The sequence below is a fragment of the Nestor notabilis genome, unplaced genomic scaffold (assembly GCF_000696875.1).
Source record: "Nestor notabilis isolate BGI_N333 unplaced genomic scaffold, ASM69687v1 scaffold17771, whole genome shotgun sequence".
Taxonomy (NCBI): domain Eukaryota; kingdom Metazoa; phylum Chordata; class Aves; order Psittaciformes; family Psittacidae; genus Nestor; species Nestor notabilis.
The window spans coordinates 1-17240 of NW_009916237.1; the positions used below are offsets into that span (position 1 = coordinate 1).

At 53.1% G+C, this 17240-nt stretch overlaps 2 protein-coding genes across 2 annotated transcripts in view; one reads left to right on the forward strand and one right to left on the reverse strand.

The window, feature by feature from the left end:
- Positions 1-4301: 4301 nt before the first annotated feature.
- SENP8 (SUMO/sentrin specific peptidase family member 8) lies at positions 4302-4979 on the forward strand. Its single transcript, XM_010024489.1, has one exon. It carries the CDS (start codon positions 4341-4343, stop codon positions 4977-4979), a length of 639 nt encoding a protein of 212 aa, XP_010022791.1. The 5' UTR covers positions 4302-4340.
- A 5256-nt stretch (positions 4980-10235) lies between these two features.
- GRAMD2 (GRAM domain containing 2) overlaps positions 10236-17240 on the reverse strand; it is a 7325-nt gene continuing 320 nt past the window's right edge. Inside the window, exons 2-10 of the mRNA XM_010024490.1 lie at positions 16768-16825; positions 15442-15514; positions 15257-15360; positions 14398-14496; positions 13450-13521; positions 12491-12553; positions 10850-11006; positions 10444-10543; positions 10236-10347 (exon numbers count right to left, since the gene is read on the reverse strand). Of these exons, the coding sequence (XP_010022792.1) occupies positions 10236-10347; positions 10444-10543; positions 10850-11006; positions 12491-12553; positions 13450-13521; positions 14398-14496; positions 15257-15360; positions 15442-15514; positions 16768-16825 (838 nt within the window). The remainder of the gene's footprint in view (positions 10348-10443; positions 10544-10849; positions 11007-12490; positions 12554-13449; positions 13522-14397; positions 14497-15256; positions 15361-15441; positions 15515-16767; positions 16826-17240) is intronic.

The window sequence follows — 17240 nt, forward strand, 5'->3', positions numbered from 1 at the left end:
CAGCCGCTGGGAGAAACTCAGGGTCAAGCACATCGCCTGAGTCACGTCTCCGTGAGCAGCGATGACCCAAAGCCATTCCTCTGACCAAAATCTTCCTCATGACCGAATTCCTGCGATCTTTAGGTCTTTCAGGCAAAGGGTTTTCCCTCCCAGCATGTCCCACTTGGATAAACTCTTTCTCCAAGAAGGTGAACATGATCCATCAGCGCCTGGTTTAATGTCACGTTGATGAGCGAGCTGAGGGCTCTCCGATCGTTATTCCAGCAGAGTCTCATCCTCACACATTCCAGTCACTGGGGTTCTTTTATCTCTTAAACTTAACACCAACCACACCCTGGGGAGCAAATCACAGTTGATTTGGTGTAGTTCCTCCGGCTTTTACTTGACTGCCCCGTGAGATGTTGTGAAACGAAGCAGGGCTCTGGAGTTTGGCTGTGCAGAGCAGCTGCACACCTCTGGTTTGGGGGATTTGTTGGGAATTGAAAGGTTTGCGCGTTGTCTGTGCATACAGGAATTTGATTGTGTTCCTCGAGTCCAGCCTTCAGGATGTACTGAACCTGCCAAGGCTCTGTTCTCTTATCATACAGGAATTAATCTCTAGGCTACAGAAATTGCTTATGTTTAATGAAAGAGCAGACAACTGTGCTGCTTCGCTGGCTGAGTTGTTTAGTTTTGCTCAAGTTTCTTCTCTGGCTTTGTTAGGAGACAGATGAATACAGAGACTCAGGTGCAGGTAGCCCAGCCCAGCTCATGGTGGTATGTAGAAACTGATGTTCCCTGTCTGATCCTGCTACCATTAACAACAACCATTATTAAAAGTGCTGACATGGTGTCTAAAATCTCTGTTTCCAGTAAAAAGGGAAAGGTCTCGTGCTTAAAACATGGGGCCTTTTATTCTTGTTTGTACAGTGAGCTCAGCCAAGCTGCTGAAAACTTCTGTCCATCCTGCTCTTCCCTAGTAAAGAATAATTTGTCTTTCAGGTGTTTTCTTGCATTTACCTTCATATTCTTTAAATTTGGTACAGGAATTTAGTGACGTGGTACCTTCAAATGCTCCCTCTGGCTGTTCTTAGCCCCTTTAATTTGTTAAAATAGACTCTAGGAATCTGATTCATCCTTAATTTATACTCTCTGCTCCATCGCTGCCTATTCACACTCAGTGAGTAAGGAGTTGCACTCCCTGGCTCTCAACTGTTGCCTTCAGAGTGCAAGGCACCAATTACAAGCAGAAAGAAGACAGCTTTAATGTTGTGAAAAGAACAGGTTTGGGTTATTTTTGTGAAGGGTTACAAAACACAGGCATTGCCTCGTGTCCTGGACATGAAGTGCTCCCATCAGTGTGTGGAGCGAACTTGCACCAATGGCGGCAGGTCATTTGTTAAACTGTTACTGCCTCAAGATGAGAGAGAGTTGATGTCCTGCCATGACAGTGCCATGTTGCACCATCTTCAAATCCATAAATGAATTGAATAGTTTTATCTCGGTTGGCTTGATGATGTTTTGATTGAAATGCTCCTTTTTCTCTCCCTGGTGTTCTCATCTTAGTGCTCGAAACCGGGCAGTAAATATCCCTCAGAGGTACTGAGCGTTACACAGAGTTTGTCCAAATTGCAACTATGCAAGTAACATCAGAGGTCCGAGATCCACATCCCAGCTTCTCTGTGGATTGATCTTCAGCTTTAATGGGGAGGTTCTCCCAGAAGAAGGAGCCTCCCCAACAGCTTTTCCCAGCTCTGCTGTGCTTTCCCAGTCCTCACCGTTTACCTTAAGCGGCTCTTTAAGGCATCGAAGCTTGCAAAGGGTTTTCCTTTGAGCTGTGTGCTGCATGTGGTGAGTCACCCTGCACAGCTCACAATCAGCTTCACAAGTACCAGATGGCAATAAAATTAAAAGTGGTAGTTAGTGGCAATTAAGCATTTGCTGCAACCATTCTCCCTTCCTGACTATAGGAAGCTGCCAAATGTCTCTTTTTCTTTCTTTTTTTTTTCCCCTCAACCGAAAAGAATCACCCAAATGATGTTCCTGCAGAGTGGAAAATGAACAGAATGCAGGACACATGCTTCCTTCCCTAGCCTATAATCCCACTTGGACTGGAGTGGAAAGCTGTTTACTGCTTCACACAGCCCTAGAAGATGAAGCAGAAAACCCACTCAGTAAAGGAAAACGTGGGGCTTCATGTGGGCACGTGCCAGAAGTGACCCTGTTAAACCCACTCTTTACACAAGACAATTTTTAGGCATGCTATGGAGTTGCTGGGACTTGGTCTGGGTTTTGGTTTGTTTTTCTGCTGCAGGCTGTTGCAAAGGATTTGCTCCACAAACTTGGAAATAGTTTATGAGTTCATTAATGGAGGAAGCACGTCCAAATACCATTGTGTTTGGCTCAGTACAAATACCAGTGACTGCTCCCCTTCCTCTGCAATGACTCTTGCTGCTTGGCATCTCCTGGATCCATCAGCCATACACAAACAGTTATTAGCTTTTTCAAACCCCACATACTCTCCCTCAGCCCTTCCTTCCAACGTGTTGCACATGCAGCATGCTTCATACCTTCAGGTATTTACAAATCGCATGTGATGTGACCTTGCCAAGATGTTTTAGGGATTAATTTATGCATACCTGGCCAGGAATGATAGTTTTTCATGATTCACACTGCAATAAGAGGCAGTGTAAGTCTACTTCTTCCTAACACATAAACAACACAACTTGATCTTTTTTATCTCCCCCTATTTATAGGAATCATATTTAGATTATCTTATCATTGCTCATTTTCACATGGTGCTTTAGGAAATCCAAAGATGTTTTCATGCTGCTCTTGGCACAGATGAGGAAAGGATATGAGGCCAGACCACGTCACGTCACCACTGTCCACGGCTGCAGCATTTCTAGCCCTGTCCTGGCAAGGAGAGAAGTTATCAGGGACTGATAGTGCAGCACAGCAGCTGAGGAGCCCAGGCGAGAAGAAAACCAGGGCTGATGTAGGGTGTTTAAATCAACAGTTTCTTATCAGAAGATCTCCATCTAAATCCTAGTCCAGTGCTGGAGAGTGTTTTGTGTTGTCTGTTGATCAGCATGTCCTGGTGCTCTGAAACATGCTTTAATCCCCCTGCAATGTGAAGGCAGCAAATGCAGCAGCTTCTGAAAAGGAATTATGTAAGATAGGATGATCTTAAGGTCCTTTCCTAACCATTCTGTGATTCCATGACTGCTGGGAAGACCCGAATTAGTGGATACTCAGATAACCTGATAAAGGGAAACAAGTCAGGGTCAGGAGAAGTCTTGTCTGGAAGTCGCTTGAGTACGTCCTCAAACACATGAGTGCTACAGTCTATTTGGATTTCCAGGTGCTTTTTTGAGGATAAGCAGCCTCTGCTTGTGGGAAGCAGGTACAGATTAAGAAGGAAGAATGTAGCCTGGACAAGTAACAAAGTAAAAGACTGGAAAAGCAGTCACTTCTGCTCACAGGTGGACATCACCAGTGGAAGGCTGCAGGGATCTTCACCCCCAAGCACACCCACAAGTGCCTTCTCCTTCTGTGAGCAAAATCTGAGCAAGTTAAAACCCAAGCTAAAACAGCAATAGGTGTTTTGCAGCCCAGCCTGCTTCAGTGGCACTTGAGTTATTGAAATCTCTACCAGCAAGGTTGTCCTAAAGATTCCCACAGTAGGGAACTGCTTTGTTTTGCTTTGTTTCTCCTTCCTCCTCACTGCCCGGCCTCCTGTGCTGGCAGGCCAGCAGGTTTTCCTGGAACAAGCCATGCGTCTGGCACCGAGCTGTGGCACTATCTGCTGGGTGAAAGGGACCATCTGCCTGTCAGACAGCCCTGAAAGGCTTTTATTTGGGAATACCAGTGATGCAAAGAGTTACAGTGATTGCTGCTGTGCAGGTGAAGCACTGAAACACCAAGACACCGTCTGACTTCTCAATCACGTCTGGTTTCTGCTCTAAGCCCAGAACCAAAGGCGTGCCTGTAGTTCCCCAGCAGGAACTGCTTTGAAATCACTTCACTTTGAGGTTAAGATCATAACCACGAAACACTTCTCTAATTGGAGCCACACACTGCTCCTAGAGCAGCCAAAGAGCCTGGCTCAACCCATCACACGCTGCAGATGAGGAGCTGTTATCCTCTGTCTGCTCCATTGGCAGATGGTTCAAACACTGGTCTTTCAAGTACCCATCTGGGAAACCCAGGCTTTTGCTCCCCACTTCCTGAGAAGGACCTAGAGACGTTTGTTGAGCTGTATCTTGTCCCAGGCATGACCCAATTCCTTAATTCCTCTTCCCTTTCTACGTTTCAGCTTCTGAGGTTGCCTGGAGTTCTGTGGCCTGGACGCATGCAGGATGGACCCTGTTGTTCTCAGTTACATGGACAGTTTGCTGAGGCAGTCGGACGTGGCCTTGCTGGAGCCCCCAAACTGGCTCAACGATCACATCATCGGGTTTGCCTTTGAGTACTTCGCCAACCACCAGTTCCAAGAGTTTAGAGATCAGGTTTGTTTTATCAGCCCCGAAGTGGCTCAGTTCATTAAATGTGCCCTTAGTCAGGAAGAAATAGCCATATTCCTTCAACCGCTGGACCTTCTCCACAAGGAGCTGGTGTTCTTGCCTGTCAATGACAACTCCAACCAGGTCGCTGGGGGCACCCACTGGAGCTTACTGGTTTATTTCAGGGACAAAAAGTGCTTTGCCCATTACGATTCTCACAGTAAATGCAACTCTGTCCATGCCAAGCAAGTGGCAGGGAAGCTGGAGGCCTTCTTGGGCAAAAAACGGGGCAAAGCAACCTTCGTGGAGGAGAAGGCGCCTGCCCAGCAGAACAGCTATGACTGTGGGATGTACGTGATCTGCAACACGGAGGCTCTGTGTCAGGGATACTTCAGAGGCTGGCCAGAGCCTTTGCTGCAGCTCCTCACCCCGTCCTACATCACGCAGAAGAGATCGGAGTGGAAAGCTCTCATCACGAAACTGGCACAGAAGTGATGAAAACGCAGCTCCAGCCCCCCAAGAACTGCCTTCCCCATCCATGAGGCAGCACCCCCAGTGCCTGAGGGAGATGCCCATGCACAGGATTGGCCCAAAGAAGAAGAATGTAACCCCTTCCAGCATGGCTAGACCCCCAAACACCCCTTTCCTCCCGGAAAAGCCTTAGACCCCTCTGGAAATCACTGGCCTTCGAATTTGTAACATGAAAAGTCACTTTGCTCTCAAAGAAAATCCTCCCCTTGTGGTGAAGTTTTACACTAATTGCTGTGGCAAAACAGGTTATTGCTAAAGAGACTTCTGCACCTTTTGCCCAGCAGACACCATGCCCTCATTAGGTGGCTTTAACTGGCCACAGGCATTGCTGCTCCAAGCCAAGTTTAGCAAATGCCCTTTAAAACCAAGCCCCCAAATGGTTTATCACAGCTACTTCTAATCTGTGCCTCCCACTAGCAGCATTCCAGCAGTCTGGGATTTAGCAGCAAGGATTTGGTTTACCCCCAAAAACCTGATACTGAGATGTTACCTGTCAAAAGGTGAGACTCCAAAGGAAATGCTACGAGTAATTAAGGAACCAGGCAAAAAGAGAATCACTTTTCTCCGGATAGGTGCTCCTAAGCTGTAGCTTTTTTCTGTCCCCCCACCTTGCTCTTACTACAAATTAAAACCTGACTCTAAGCTGCTGGAAGATTAACAGGAAGCTGAGGAAACCCAATCCTAGGAAAGGGAACTTGACTGAGATGAAAAGCAACACTCACTCTTTGAAGTCTGTTTTTCATTAGGATTTCAGGTCCTCTCCACTCGGGGAGGTTCCTCAGCACTCCCCAGCCCTCGCTGGCGTTCACAGCGCTCAGGTGCTGCTTCCTCCAGCACAAAACCAGTTCTGTTACTTGAGATAAAAAACCCCACACCAGGGAGAACAAAAGGACAGAGTCTGAGTAACAAAAGCCAAAGATAACTGCGGTCTCCTTGAAGCCCAAGAAGTCCTTAATGCCCTTCAAACTGAAACACTTTCCCTTCCATGCTGGCTGGTGGCTGAGATCTCCCAGCAGATGCTGTTGTGAAAAGATGGGCTTAGCAGTAAAGAAAATAAAGATTAATCTGGGATGTTGTTGCAGGATAAGGAATAAGCTCTACCCTCATGAGGAGCCAGGAGCAGGTTGCTCAGGTGGTGTCTAGCAGAGCAACCACACCCCAGCGTGGCGGCTGCAGCAGGGAAATGAGGTTAACCAGAGGTCTCGGAATAGGAATGGGGGAAGGATTGTTTTTACCCTGGAGCTCTTCACCCATCACGCTGCCAGCCCAGGCCCACCAGTGTGTGTACCAGCACCACAGCAGTGAACTTTAGGAAGGGCTTAACTTTCCCTTGTTGCTAAGAGAAAGGTAAGTAGCCGTAGCCAGGCTCTTCCAAAACACCCAAGGAAACACACAGTGCCAGCAGTGGGGTGAAATGAGGGTCGGGGTCATTCCTCTCATTCCTGCAGTGTCACCAGTGGGTTAGGGCATCCCATCTATCCTTTCCAGACTCCCTGGAAAACCCCTTCCGTGCTCTGGTGGAGCTGAAAACCCTGGAGAGGGTTGAAACAGGATTGAGCCACTCACCGAAGGGGATTCACTTTGGACTCTGTGGCTTTGCTGGAGCAACGTCACTGCTGCTCCAGGTCCAGAATAAAATTCAAACCAAACTGAGCACTTGTATCACCCTGTCTTTGTGTAGGTACCTGCTGATTTCTTCTTGTGCCACGGCCTCTTGGCCACTCTGTGCCCTGCAGTGGATGAAACTGAACAGAAATCAGCCTCAGAGAGCCAGCAAGCCCAGGGGCAACTCCACCAGCACCTCATGTGGCAGTGAGGCAGCCACACAGGCCTATTTGATAACTGTCTTTAGGGGTTGATTTGGGCTGGGGAGGAGCCCAGGAAGAGGGGGGAAGGAGGAAGGCAGGACAGTGGGTGCAATGGGGAGTATCATGGGGACTTGAGGGCAGGGGCACCCCTTGTTCCTTGTCCCCAAGGGATGGGGCAGGAGCCAGCATCGGGAGTGCCCCAGGACATTTCCTGCACCCGAGGCTTTCACATGGCATTTCTTTACACAAAGAAAAGCAAATACACTCAAGCAGGGTGTCACCAGGAGCACCAACGCACAGCGAGCAGGCAGGCAAACACCAGACACCGGCTGGAGAACAGCACCAGGGCCTTGCAGCCAGCTCCTGGCAGCAGGAACCCCCCAAACCACAGCAGGGGCTCTTCCAAACCTCCTCCACATCAGCCAACTGCGCCCACAGGTTGTCCCACCCCTGGGGTAACCACAGAACCCCAGAGGAGCCGAGGTGTCTGTCGCTACCCTCACACAGAGGGCCTGGTCTTGGCCCAGGACAAGGGACCCCCATGCACCTGGTTTGTACTGGGTGCCCCAGAGCACTTAAAACTCACCACACGGGGCACACAAGCCCCAGAAAGCCCCAATCCTAAACCTCTAAACCTCGTTTTTGGGGGCATAAACCCCACTTTAAGGTTGAACCCGTTGAGCACCAACTTGGGTTTAGAAAAAGTAACTCTAAACCCATTTGAAGTGGGTGAGTGCCCGCTGGGGATGGAGCAGCAGTGGGATGGCACCTTGCATCCACTGGTCACCCATAAACTCAAAGGCTCCAACAGCCCCATAACACCGGGGCTTTGGAGCAGCAGCTTTGGCCAGAAACGTGGCCAAGCCCCAGCATCCCAGGGTGCTAAATCCTCCCGAAAAAATGGGGTGATGCCGTCCCCTTCCCCACTTGGCTCCCACCACCTCCGCTGGGGCTTTCCAAGTTGTGCTGGTTTCTTGCATTTCACCCGTTTTCAGGCATTTTGTTCTACGGTCCAGGCTTGGTGGGAGGGGGAATTCGGGTTGCAGATGCTCAGGGAGGAGGAGCAAGGCTCACCCTGTCCACTGCAGCAGGATGAGGCTGCAGCTCAGCACCCTCCGCATGCACCCCCATCCCCGGGATGGCCTCTGCCAACCAGCCCGAGTGCCACATCCCACAGTCTCTGCTGCCACCTAGTGAAGAGACTTCCCTGTCCCCTGCACTCGGAGCTTCTCTGGCTCTGGGTGTCCCCCAAAAGCCACCCTGATTCTCCTGCCCCAGCCAGGGCTGCACCCCCAGCCTGATTCCCCCCTCCTCAGCATGGCCAGGGTGACACACAGGGTGGCAAAACGCTGCTAAGCACCCACCAGCATCCATCCAGTGTGCGACATCGGGGCTGAACAGCCCCAGGTACAACCAGCACTGGCCCAAAGGGAGGACGAGGCGATGGCACCCGTCCCCAAACCCACACGAGGACAGGGCTGTCCCCATGTAACCCACGTCCTGAGGACACAGCCAGTGAAGGAGCACCAGGACAGCACTGATTCTGGGGTACCCTGTTTCGGGCTCACAGCCCAGCTTTGCAGCTCACAGCGATGTGCTAGAAAATCCTGGGTTTATTTCAGTTAAAAGCCGTTCTGGGCCCAGAAGAGCAGTGAGCGCTGCCCCGGGCGCGGGGATTTGGCCCCATCAGCACTTGTAGTTCCCAAAAAATAGGAAAGAAAACCGAAAGGAATCACAGGAATAGCCTGCTGCCCCAGCATGCTCCCGGGGGAGCCAGTGGGGCAAACCCTGCGGGACTCGGCTCCATGAGGGTGCAGCCACGCTGTGATCCAGGACCTTCCCCAGTGCCAGGCACAGGCTCTGTTTGGGATGTCTGAACGAGGGGAATGGGCTACTGCAGCCTTGGTCCGGCACCAAGTGCCTGGTCTGGAGAACCCTAAAGTGCTTTGCAGGGGACACCGACATACACACGCACCCCGAGATGGCCCGGTGTGCCAGAGGAGAAGGGCTGGGGGCCAGTACAGAGCCCAGCAGAGCTGGGGGGCCTGGGTTGTACCCCCACCCTTGGGTGCTGCCCCCCAGGGCTGGCAGCCCCTTTCTACCTGTCCATGCACACCCCCAGGGCTGGGGCCGTTCCTCTGGCCATAGTCCCAGGGGTACTGACAGGAAGAGGAAGAGGCAGGTTCAGCCCAGAGCCACTGCCCGGGCTTCACCCAGAGCAGCAGCAGCAACAAATCCCCAAGTTTGGGGGTTCCCAGTGAGCCTAAAGTCATCTTTTAACAGGAAAAATCCAAGCTGGAATAAAAACCAGCACCCATTTTAGCAGCAAGTCCTAAGGGAAGGTCCAACCACTCGACAGCCCTGAGCCATCGTCCAGTGCTACGGCACAGCAGCATCCCGGGGCAAAAACAGGTTTCCAATGGGATGGGGAGTTGGCACCGGTGGCCGTGAGCTGGCCAAGAGGTCCCACCAGGAGCAGGTGCCAGTAGGAAAAGAGAAGATACTTGGTCCCATGTTACCGGCTGAGGGAAAGCCGGGCCACGTGCAACAGCCACAGCAGGGAGGACTCAGCACCGGGATCTCTACACAGGCTCACACTGTCCCGGCATCGGTCCTCAGCCAGCGCTGGGGGCAACAGTCACCTGCAAGCAGAGAGATGGGTGAGACAGCAGCCATGGAAGCACCGTGCCCAGCCTGGTGCCCAGGCCCCATGGACATGTGAAGGGAGTCACACTCATGTCCCCAACTCAAGGAACCCACTCATGTCAGTCTCTTCTCCCAAGTGACAAGCAACAGGACAAGAGGAAATGGCCTCAAGCTGCGCCAGGGGAGGTTTTGACTGAATTTTAGGAAAAGTTTCTTCACCGAAAGGGTTGTCAAGTATTGTAACAGGCTGCCTCAGAAAGTGGTTTAAAAAGTGTTCACACACCATGTAGACAAGGCCTCAGTGCCAGGGGTTAGTGGTGGCCTTGGCAGTGCTGGGAATGGTTGGACTGGATGAGCTGAAAGGGTTTTTTCCAGCCTGGTTGATTCTGTGAGCCTATGATTCTACGTCCATCCCTTGATGATGCCCATGGTCATGTTAGACCCAGGGCCATGTTAGACCCAGGGCACAGACCAGCTGCACCCCAGTGCTTCCTACAACCAGAAACCAGCCCCAAACCCACAAGGAAATCTTTTTCCCAAGGGCTGAAAGTCTCAAGGGTAGCAGAGCTTTCCCCAGTCACACAAACCAGCAGTTGATGGGATCATTTAGAGCATGGGTGTGACACCTTAGGGTCTACCATCAGCCATCCCAACAGCAGGCAAAGGACAAGGAATCCCTGGGACACATCATGGAGCCGTTGCTCTTTGCACCTCGGTTCTCCACTCATGGTGTCACCCCCCTGCACCAAAATGTCCTTAGGTCCCCTCACCTCCTGTGCCCACGGGAGAGGTAGTCCCGGTTGAGCGAGCAGAGCTGCTGCTCCAGGCGGAAGATGCGGAACGCCAGGTATGACGAGGACACGACCAGGAGGCAGATCCTGGGGGCAGAGGAACAAGTGTAAGTGCTCAGCGGTTGAGTTGAATGCTCCCAGGGTGCCCTTCATCCCCCCCCACCACGGCCGCTCCGCACTCACAGCACGATGAAGATCTTCAGGAGCTGGTAGTCAGAGGGTCTCAGCTCCGCCACGCAGCCCTGCTCCACCTCCAGCTCCTCCTCCGTGTTTATTGCACTTTCTGGAATGCAAGCCCAGAGTCAGCAGCACAACACAGAGCTTGTGCTCCTCCGACTACCGGGAGCCTTCAGGTTTCAGCTATTCCTCCCTCACAGGCACATACTGAGGGCTCAGACCCCAGAGCCAGACCTCATCCCATCCCCAGGACCCCATCACTGACTCCCAGCCTCGACCCTGCTCATCTACAAGGCTGAAATTCCCTCCACAAAAGTACGGGATGGATGAACGTGGCTTTATGGAGGTTTACACTCAGCACACGGTGTGGGTCTGGCTAAACCCATGTCCTCACACTGGACACAGCCCTCACCTGAAACCAGGGGCTCCTCGGAGGTGAAGGAGCTCTCCTTGGCGCTCAGGCTGCTGACGGAGGTGCGGTGGATGCACTGGTAGTCGGTGTCTGGCAGCGACAGGGACAGTGAAGCAGGTGACACCTTCCTCCACTTGCCCTCAGGGACAATCACCTCCTGCAGGAACAGCCCCGGGTAAGCAATGGGGCCATATTCAGCACCTCCATTGAGCACCAGAAGATCCAAAACATCATCCTAAGGTGGAGCTGGTCCTCCACAATAGTCCCATGGGGGTGCAGGTTCCTACTGCCATAGGAAACACTTGCCCACACACCCCATGCCTGCCCCAAATCATAGAATTCCAGCCTGGTTTGGGTTGAAGGGACCTTAAAGCTCATCCAGCTCCAACCCCTGCCACGGGCAGGGACACCTTCCACTAGAGGAGGTTGCTCCAAGCCCCTGTGTCCAAGCTGGCCTTGAACACTGCCAGGGATGGGGCAGCCACAGCTTCTCTGGGCACCCTGTGCCAGGGCCTCAGCACCCTCACAGGGAAGAACTTCTGCCTTAAACCTAACCTGAACTTCCCCTGTTTCAGTTTAAACCCATCATCCCTTGTCCTCTTGCTACAGTCCCTCTCCAGCATCCAATACCAGTTGCCACCTCCTCCACCCCTAGAAGCTCAGCATGGTCTCCTGTCATCCTCTAAGAGCCCCTTGCCTGCCCCATGGCTCAGCATCCCAGAGAAGCACCGAATGGAGCAGGGTGGTAACTGGCATGGAAAGGAGTTCCCCTGCTAATGTGTCCCAAGGGCTGGAGCTGCTGAAGGGCTGCAGTGCTCAGAAGCACTGGGAGATGCTGCCAGCCTGGATTGCTCCTGATTCAACCCGTCAGAAGCATCTTCAACCGCTGGGATGCCACCAGCCCTGTCCCACAAGGGCTACTCCAGTTGTCACCTCCTGCACCCAGCCTGGTGCACACAGCCACCAGCCCATGGAGGACACCATGCTCAGTGTCCCTGTACAGCCCAGCACAGCCACAGCACCAACAGCTTCATGATGGAACAGAGACAGGGACGGACCATCCATGTTTAATGGAGAGGACACATCCTGCTGGCCAGGGACAAAGCCACCGTGGTCAGAGCAGAACCCTGCTGTGCTCCAAAGGCAGCAGGATGAGGCCCCTCATGCTCCCTTGGTCACGTTCTTCCCCCCTCAGAGCCTCCTGGCTCTGAGCCATGCCACTCACTCCACAGGTTTTGGAATAATTCAACCACATCTCCAGCCTGTTATCCATGTTCACGGCTGCGAACAGCATCAGCCGGCGGGAGCAGAGTGGTGGCACTTCCCCATATTGCTCTGAGGTTTTCCATCTGTATATGGACCCCTGAGAGCAACAGGCTCGTGCTCAGCCACGGGCTGTCCAAACCATCCTCTTGACCCATCTGTTTGTGCCACTTCAGGGGATGAGGATCCCAGAGGACGTGCTATGAAGGCGACAGCCACATCCTCACATGACCTTTGTCAGCAGCAAGGGGAGAGGGAATGACTCCACACTGCAACTGGCTGCACCAGCACTGGGAAGCCCACCCAGGGGACACTCTCCTGCCCACAGCAGGAGTTCACAGGGCTCCTTCCCTCTCCCAGAGCTGCCCTGACCCTCACCAGTGACACAGCGTCAGGCTCCTCTGTCAGCTCCCTCAAGCTCAAGCTCTTCTTACTCGAAACCTGGAAGAAGAAAGGAACAGGCATGATGGTACTGCCTCTCCCTCCTCCAACCTGCGCCAGGAAACCAAGCATAGACTTTTCTGGAGAGTCAGTGAAGAGCAGCTGCTTAAAACTTGTGAGCACAGGGATTTGGGGACAAAGAAGAGCATCTAGCAGAGGACAGGGCACTGCATCACCCCTTCCCACCACTGAAAAACCTATGGAGCCACAGCTCTGTGTGAGCCTCAGCTTCCAGCGGAGGGGATAAAGCATTGTGGGGAGGGAAAGGGGAATATGTAGGCAGAGCCCAGCACATTTCAAAGGATAAATCCCCCAGTTCGGCAATGGAGCTGAGTCACCCAAATCACCAACCCCCCCAGCCAGCAGACACCCTTCCAGGTGGGGAAGGGCCCCAGCACCGCTTCCCATGTGCTTCAAAGGCAAGGAGAGGGAGATCCCCGCAGTCCTGCTCTCCAGCTCCAGGGCTGATGATGTCTCTTCCCCCGACTTTTTAATTCAAATTTTTCTTGACTTTGTACCATTTTTCCTCCCCTTCAAACTCCAGATCTGGAGCACAGGGCCCGATGTGCGGAGTGGCAGAACTCGTATTGCTACCAGATTATGCATAATTCATCTACACACCCTGGGAGAGAGCAGGAACTCCGGGCTCTGCCTCTGTCATCTGTGACCCAGAAAAGGCCAGTGGCAGCTCCTGGAAACAAGACATGCCCAGGGCACCGTTCCTGTCCCTTGCTGCAGGGTGAGGATGCTGGGAAGAGGCAGCAGAGCACCAGGGAGGGCTTTGGGGGCATCTGAAGCCATGGCGGGGGAGGGGTTGAAAGGTTCTGCTCCCTGAAACACAGCCCTGGAGGCCAGTGCAGAGCCCTGTGGCCACCGAAACACAGGGTGGAGGGTACCTGCAGGTGTGTGCAGACTCTCCTCAGGACATCATAGACACTGTCACGGGAGATGAGAGACACGAAGATGTACTGCAAGAGAAAGAGAGAAGCTGCCAGAAGAGATTCCCCCATCCCAAGTCTGGTTCTCCACAGACAGGGAACAGAGAGAGACGTCCTGTCCTTGAATCTCCCCTGCTGCAGGAGCTGCATCCCTTCTGCAGGCACCTCCCTGCGGAGTTTCCTGCTGTTATTTTTGCAGCCACCTAAAACCTGGACCAGATTTTTTTGGGGCCAGTCTTGCTCAGCTGGTCTTCCCATGGGGCTTCCTGGGATCAGTCCAGGGGGATGCAGCAGGAAACGGGGCCGGGAGTGACGGAAAACTTGCCCATGGATCAGCACAAGGGGACACGAGGCAGCGCCTACCTCAGCTGATGCAGAGCAGCCTTGCAACCAGATTGCTTTGAACACCCAAATCCTGCTTAAATCCTGCAGGACTCACCCTGTCCAAAAACCCTCCAGGAATAACCCTGGCAGGGGACAGGCAACACACGCTGCTGACAGCAGCATCCGGACAGGCAAGGACTCAAGATACACCTGGTAGGACCATGTCAGCTCACTGCAGCCAACACCCACCGTGATTTAGAAGCTGGAAATTCAGCCCCTCATCCAAGTTTTCCAGCAGCTGGGATGAACACTAGCCCCAGCCCCTCCTCTGCTTGTGCTTAAGGAGCTTAAAGGTTTTATTTGAGCCTGGCGGGGATTTGTCAGGCTCGACTGAGTTTCACTTGGGCTTTGCTTTGCCCAGAAACAAAGTGAAATTCAGGAACAAAAGCAAAGCCGCGGTGTTTGCCCTGGCTGGCTGCCAGCATGGAGAGCACTGCTCCATTCCCAACTGGAATCGCTTCATTCCCTGCTCTCAAAGCAGAGCTGACTCGGAGCAGGGCTGCGGCGAGGCTCCAGTGTTACCTTCCTGCTGGCGTTGGTGGTGATGGCCAGGCCGTTGGGCAGCAGCCGAGCGGTCTTGTGCTTCTTTATCAGCTGCACGGACACCACCGGGATCACCACCTGGAGGACACAGAGACACAGGGATGGGGCAAGCTCCTGGAGGTTCCTTCACAAGGCAGACATGCAGAACACATCAGAACTACACCCCAAGCCGAGCGGCGGTGCGGGGATTTGGGCAGCTTGGGGCTTACTAGAGCTCTCATCATTCCCCTACGTTAATCACAGCTCGGAGACAGTTTCTACTCAAACAAAACAGCGGGAACATGGGGAAAACATCCCCCACTGAGTCTCCCCAAGACCTATCACAAGCCCAGGGAGAGTTAAAAATAAAGCAGGATGTAATCCATGGCAGGATGACTTTGTTGAACCCCAGTTTTCCAGCAGGTAAATACCGTTTAAAGCAGCTGATGTAAATAAGTCAGTTCTCCAGCCCAGTTTTAAAGGAAATCATGTCTCCCCGAGATCTCTATCAGCCACAAGGCTAAGGGGGAAGCATCAGACTGTAAATCAAGAAGAAAAGCCAGGAGAGACTCAAATCTTCCCCTCCCCCCCACAAAGCTCTGATCTTCCTTCAAACGCTGCTGCGGCTTGTAGGAGGTTTTACATCAGGGAACTCTAAACCAAACCAATATTTGGATTCCCCAGGCTGATGCCAGGGGTGATATGAAGAGGAGGAGGAGGAGGAGCAGCCACACTCCTCTCAAAAGCACAGAGGCTTTTGATGGCGATTTTGGAGTTACTTGGGTGCAGGAGGGGAAAACTGCAGTGCAGCCTCAGCTCTGAGCCCTGTGGGACCAGGGTGAGCTGGCCCCAACGTTACCTTGATATCCTTCCCAAAAAGGTTTGCGTAGAAGCAGAGCCAGTTGGGGGAGATGTAAAGCCTTCCCTGGATGAGGATGTCTCTCTGGAGTGCGCAGGAGCAAACTGCAAGGCAGAGAAAGGGCCATGGCAGACAATGGGCCGGATCCTGCCACCACCATGCCCGTCCCTCACCGTGTCACCTACCTTTCAACACGCTCTCCTCCGAGGGGATGTCCTTGAACAGCTTGTGGTACTGGGAGTTGTACTTGCTAGCAGCCTGAAAACGAAGCAAAGTTATCCAGTGCCCTCACTGAGGAGGAGACCCCTCAAAACACCCTCCTGCAACAAAACCTCCCTCTGCCCACACCTGGGACCGGCGCAGGGGGGTCCCGCCGGGCTGGGGACGCTGGGCACGAAGGGCTGCAGGAGGCTCAGATGATCCAGCAGCCAGCAGACGCTGCGCCATAGTCCCAGGTAAACATCCCCCTTAATGTCTACGGAGGCTGTGGAGCCTCTGTGAGGAGCTGGGCTTCTTCCAGGCTCATCCGCAGGCAATTTATCTTTCCCAGCGGTTTCTCTCCTCCTCCTCGAGCTCTTCCCTTATCCGGGGCACAGTGACAGCACTTGCTCGGTGCCCATCACACCGCACCATCCAGCTATTTATATTCCCAGTGCCTCTTCAAAGGCTGCCACGGGAGGCTCGGCAGGTTGTGGGGATAAGTGAAAGGCTCCAAAGCAGTTCAAAGCTTTGCAGTAAGTTACTCCTGTGAAGGCAGGTTTGTGCCCCCTGCCCTGGAGGAGGCAGCGCCCCGGAGCTCCTGGTGCTCCCCAGGTTCAAGGCAGAGCCCCCCTGCCCTGCCCGCGGTGGCAGGGTCACCTTTGCACCACACACCCTGTCGCTGGATGAGCTGGGCTGTAAGAGGATCAAGGCTCAGCATCACCTGGGCTTGGCTCAGACACCCCCCGGAGAGACACTGGGGTGGTGGGAGTGCTGGTGGGGGTGTTTCAGGGGGACACGGGGGGACTGTGGCATCACCTCCAAGCCACCATCAAGAAACACTCCTCGGCCCCAGCAGAGCCCCGTAACCCCCCAGAGGCCTCTGAATCATCAGCAAAATGTTTTTCTCCTCCATCTTCTTTTGTGGGGAAAGGCAAAACACCTGCTCCCTCTGCTCCTGCCTCTTGCAAAGCATCTCCTGTTTGCAGGTGGACCAAAAAGCTTTACTTTGGGCATGATTTGAACAACCAAAAAGGTTCAAATAGATGGGAACTGAGCTGCCTGCAGTCAAGATTTCTGCTCTCTCCTTTGCTCTGGATGGAAAATGGTGAAAGTGTTTGCAAGGCAGATCACAGACCAGTTGAAACCATCATTGGCTCTCCTGGAAACACAGACAGGAGCCTCTGCCCTACACCAGGAGCTGCTGTGGCTTCACCTCCACAGCTGAGACCCTGGGCAGGCTCCTCCGTGGCAAATCGCCAGGGTCAGGCTCCAAGGAACCAGCCTGTTCACTCATGAAGCTCAAGTCTTACCACTTCCCGGTGGCATTTTTTGATGTCCTCATCCTTCAGGGCTTCATTCAGGCGGAGGCTGGAAGGCAAAATAACAATCATCAAGTAAGTGAGGAGCCCCAGGTCTCACCCGCTCCCCCAAACACGTGAGCTGCAAGAAGAGACACAGCAAGATGTAGAGGATCAAAGAGACACCCTGGGAAGGCAAATTTGGATGTTAAGTAACGGCTGATGGTGGAGTCACCCACATTGAGGTGCGTGTACCCAAACACACCTCAGCACCAGGGGAAGGAGCCCCAGAAGCAGCCTGGGACAGGTTAGGAGCAGCTTCAGCCAGGTCAAGGTTTCCCCAGGGAAAGCACAAATGGAAGTTTGGGAACATGCCCTGGCAGGAGGACGGGCCCAGGGGCATCCATCTGCATCCACCACGCCAGCAGATGAAAGGAGAAACCACAGAGACAGTAAAATACCCCCAGCAACCTCAGCAGCAGGAA

What these genes read in the sequence shown, in the direction of transcription:
- SENP8 (XM_010024489.1), top strand. Translation starts at nt 4,341, where the DNA reads ATGGACCCTGTTGTTCTCAGTTACATGGACAGTTTGCTGAGGCAGTCG.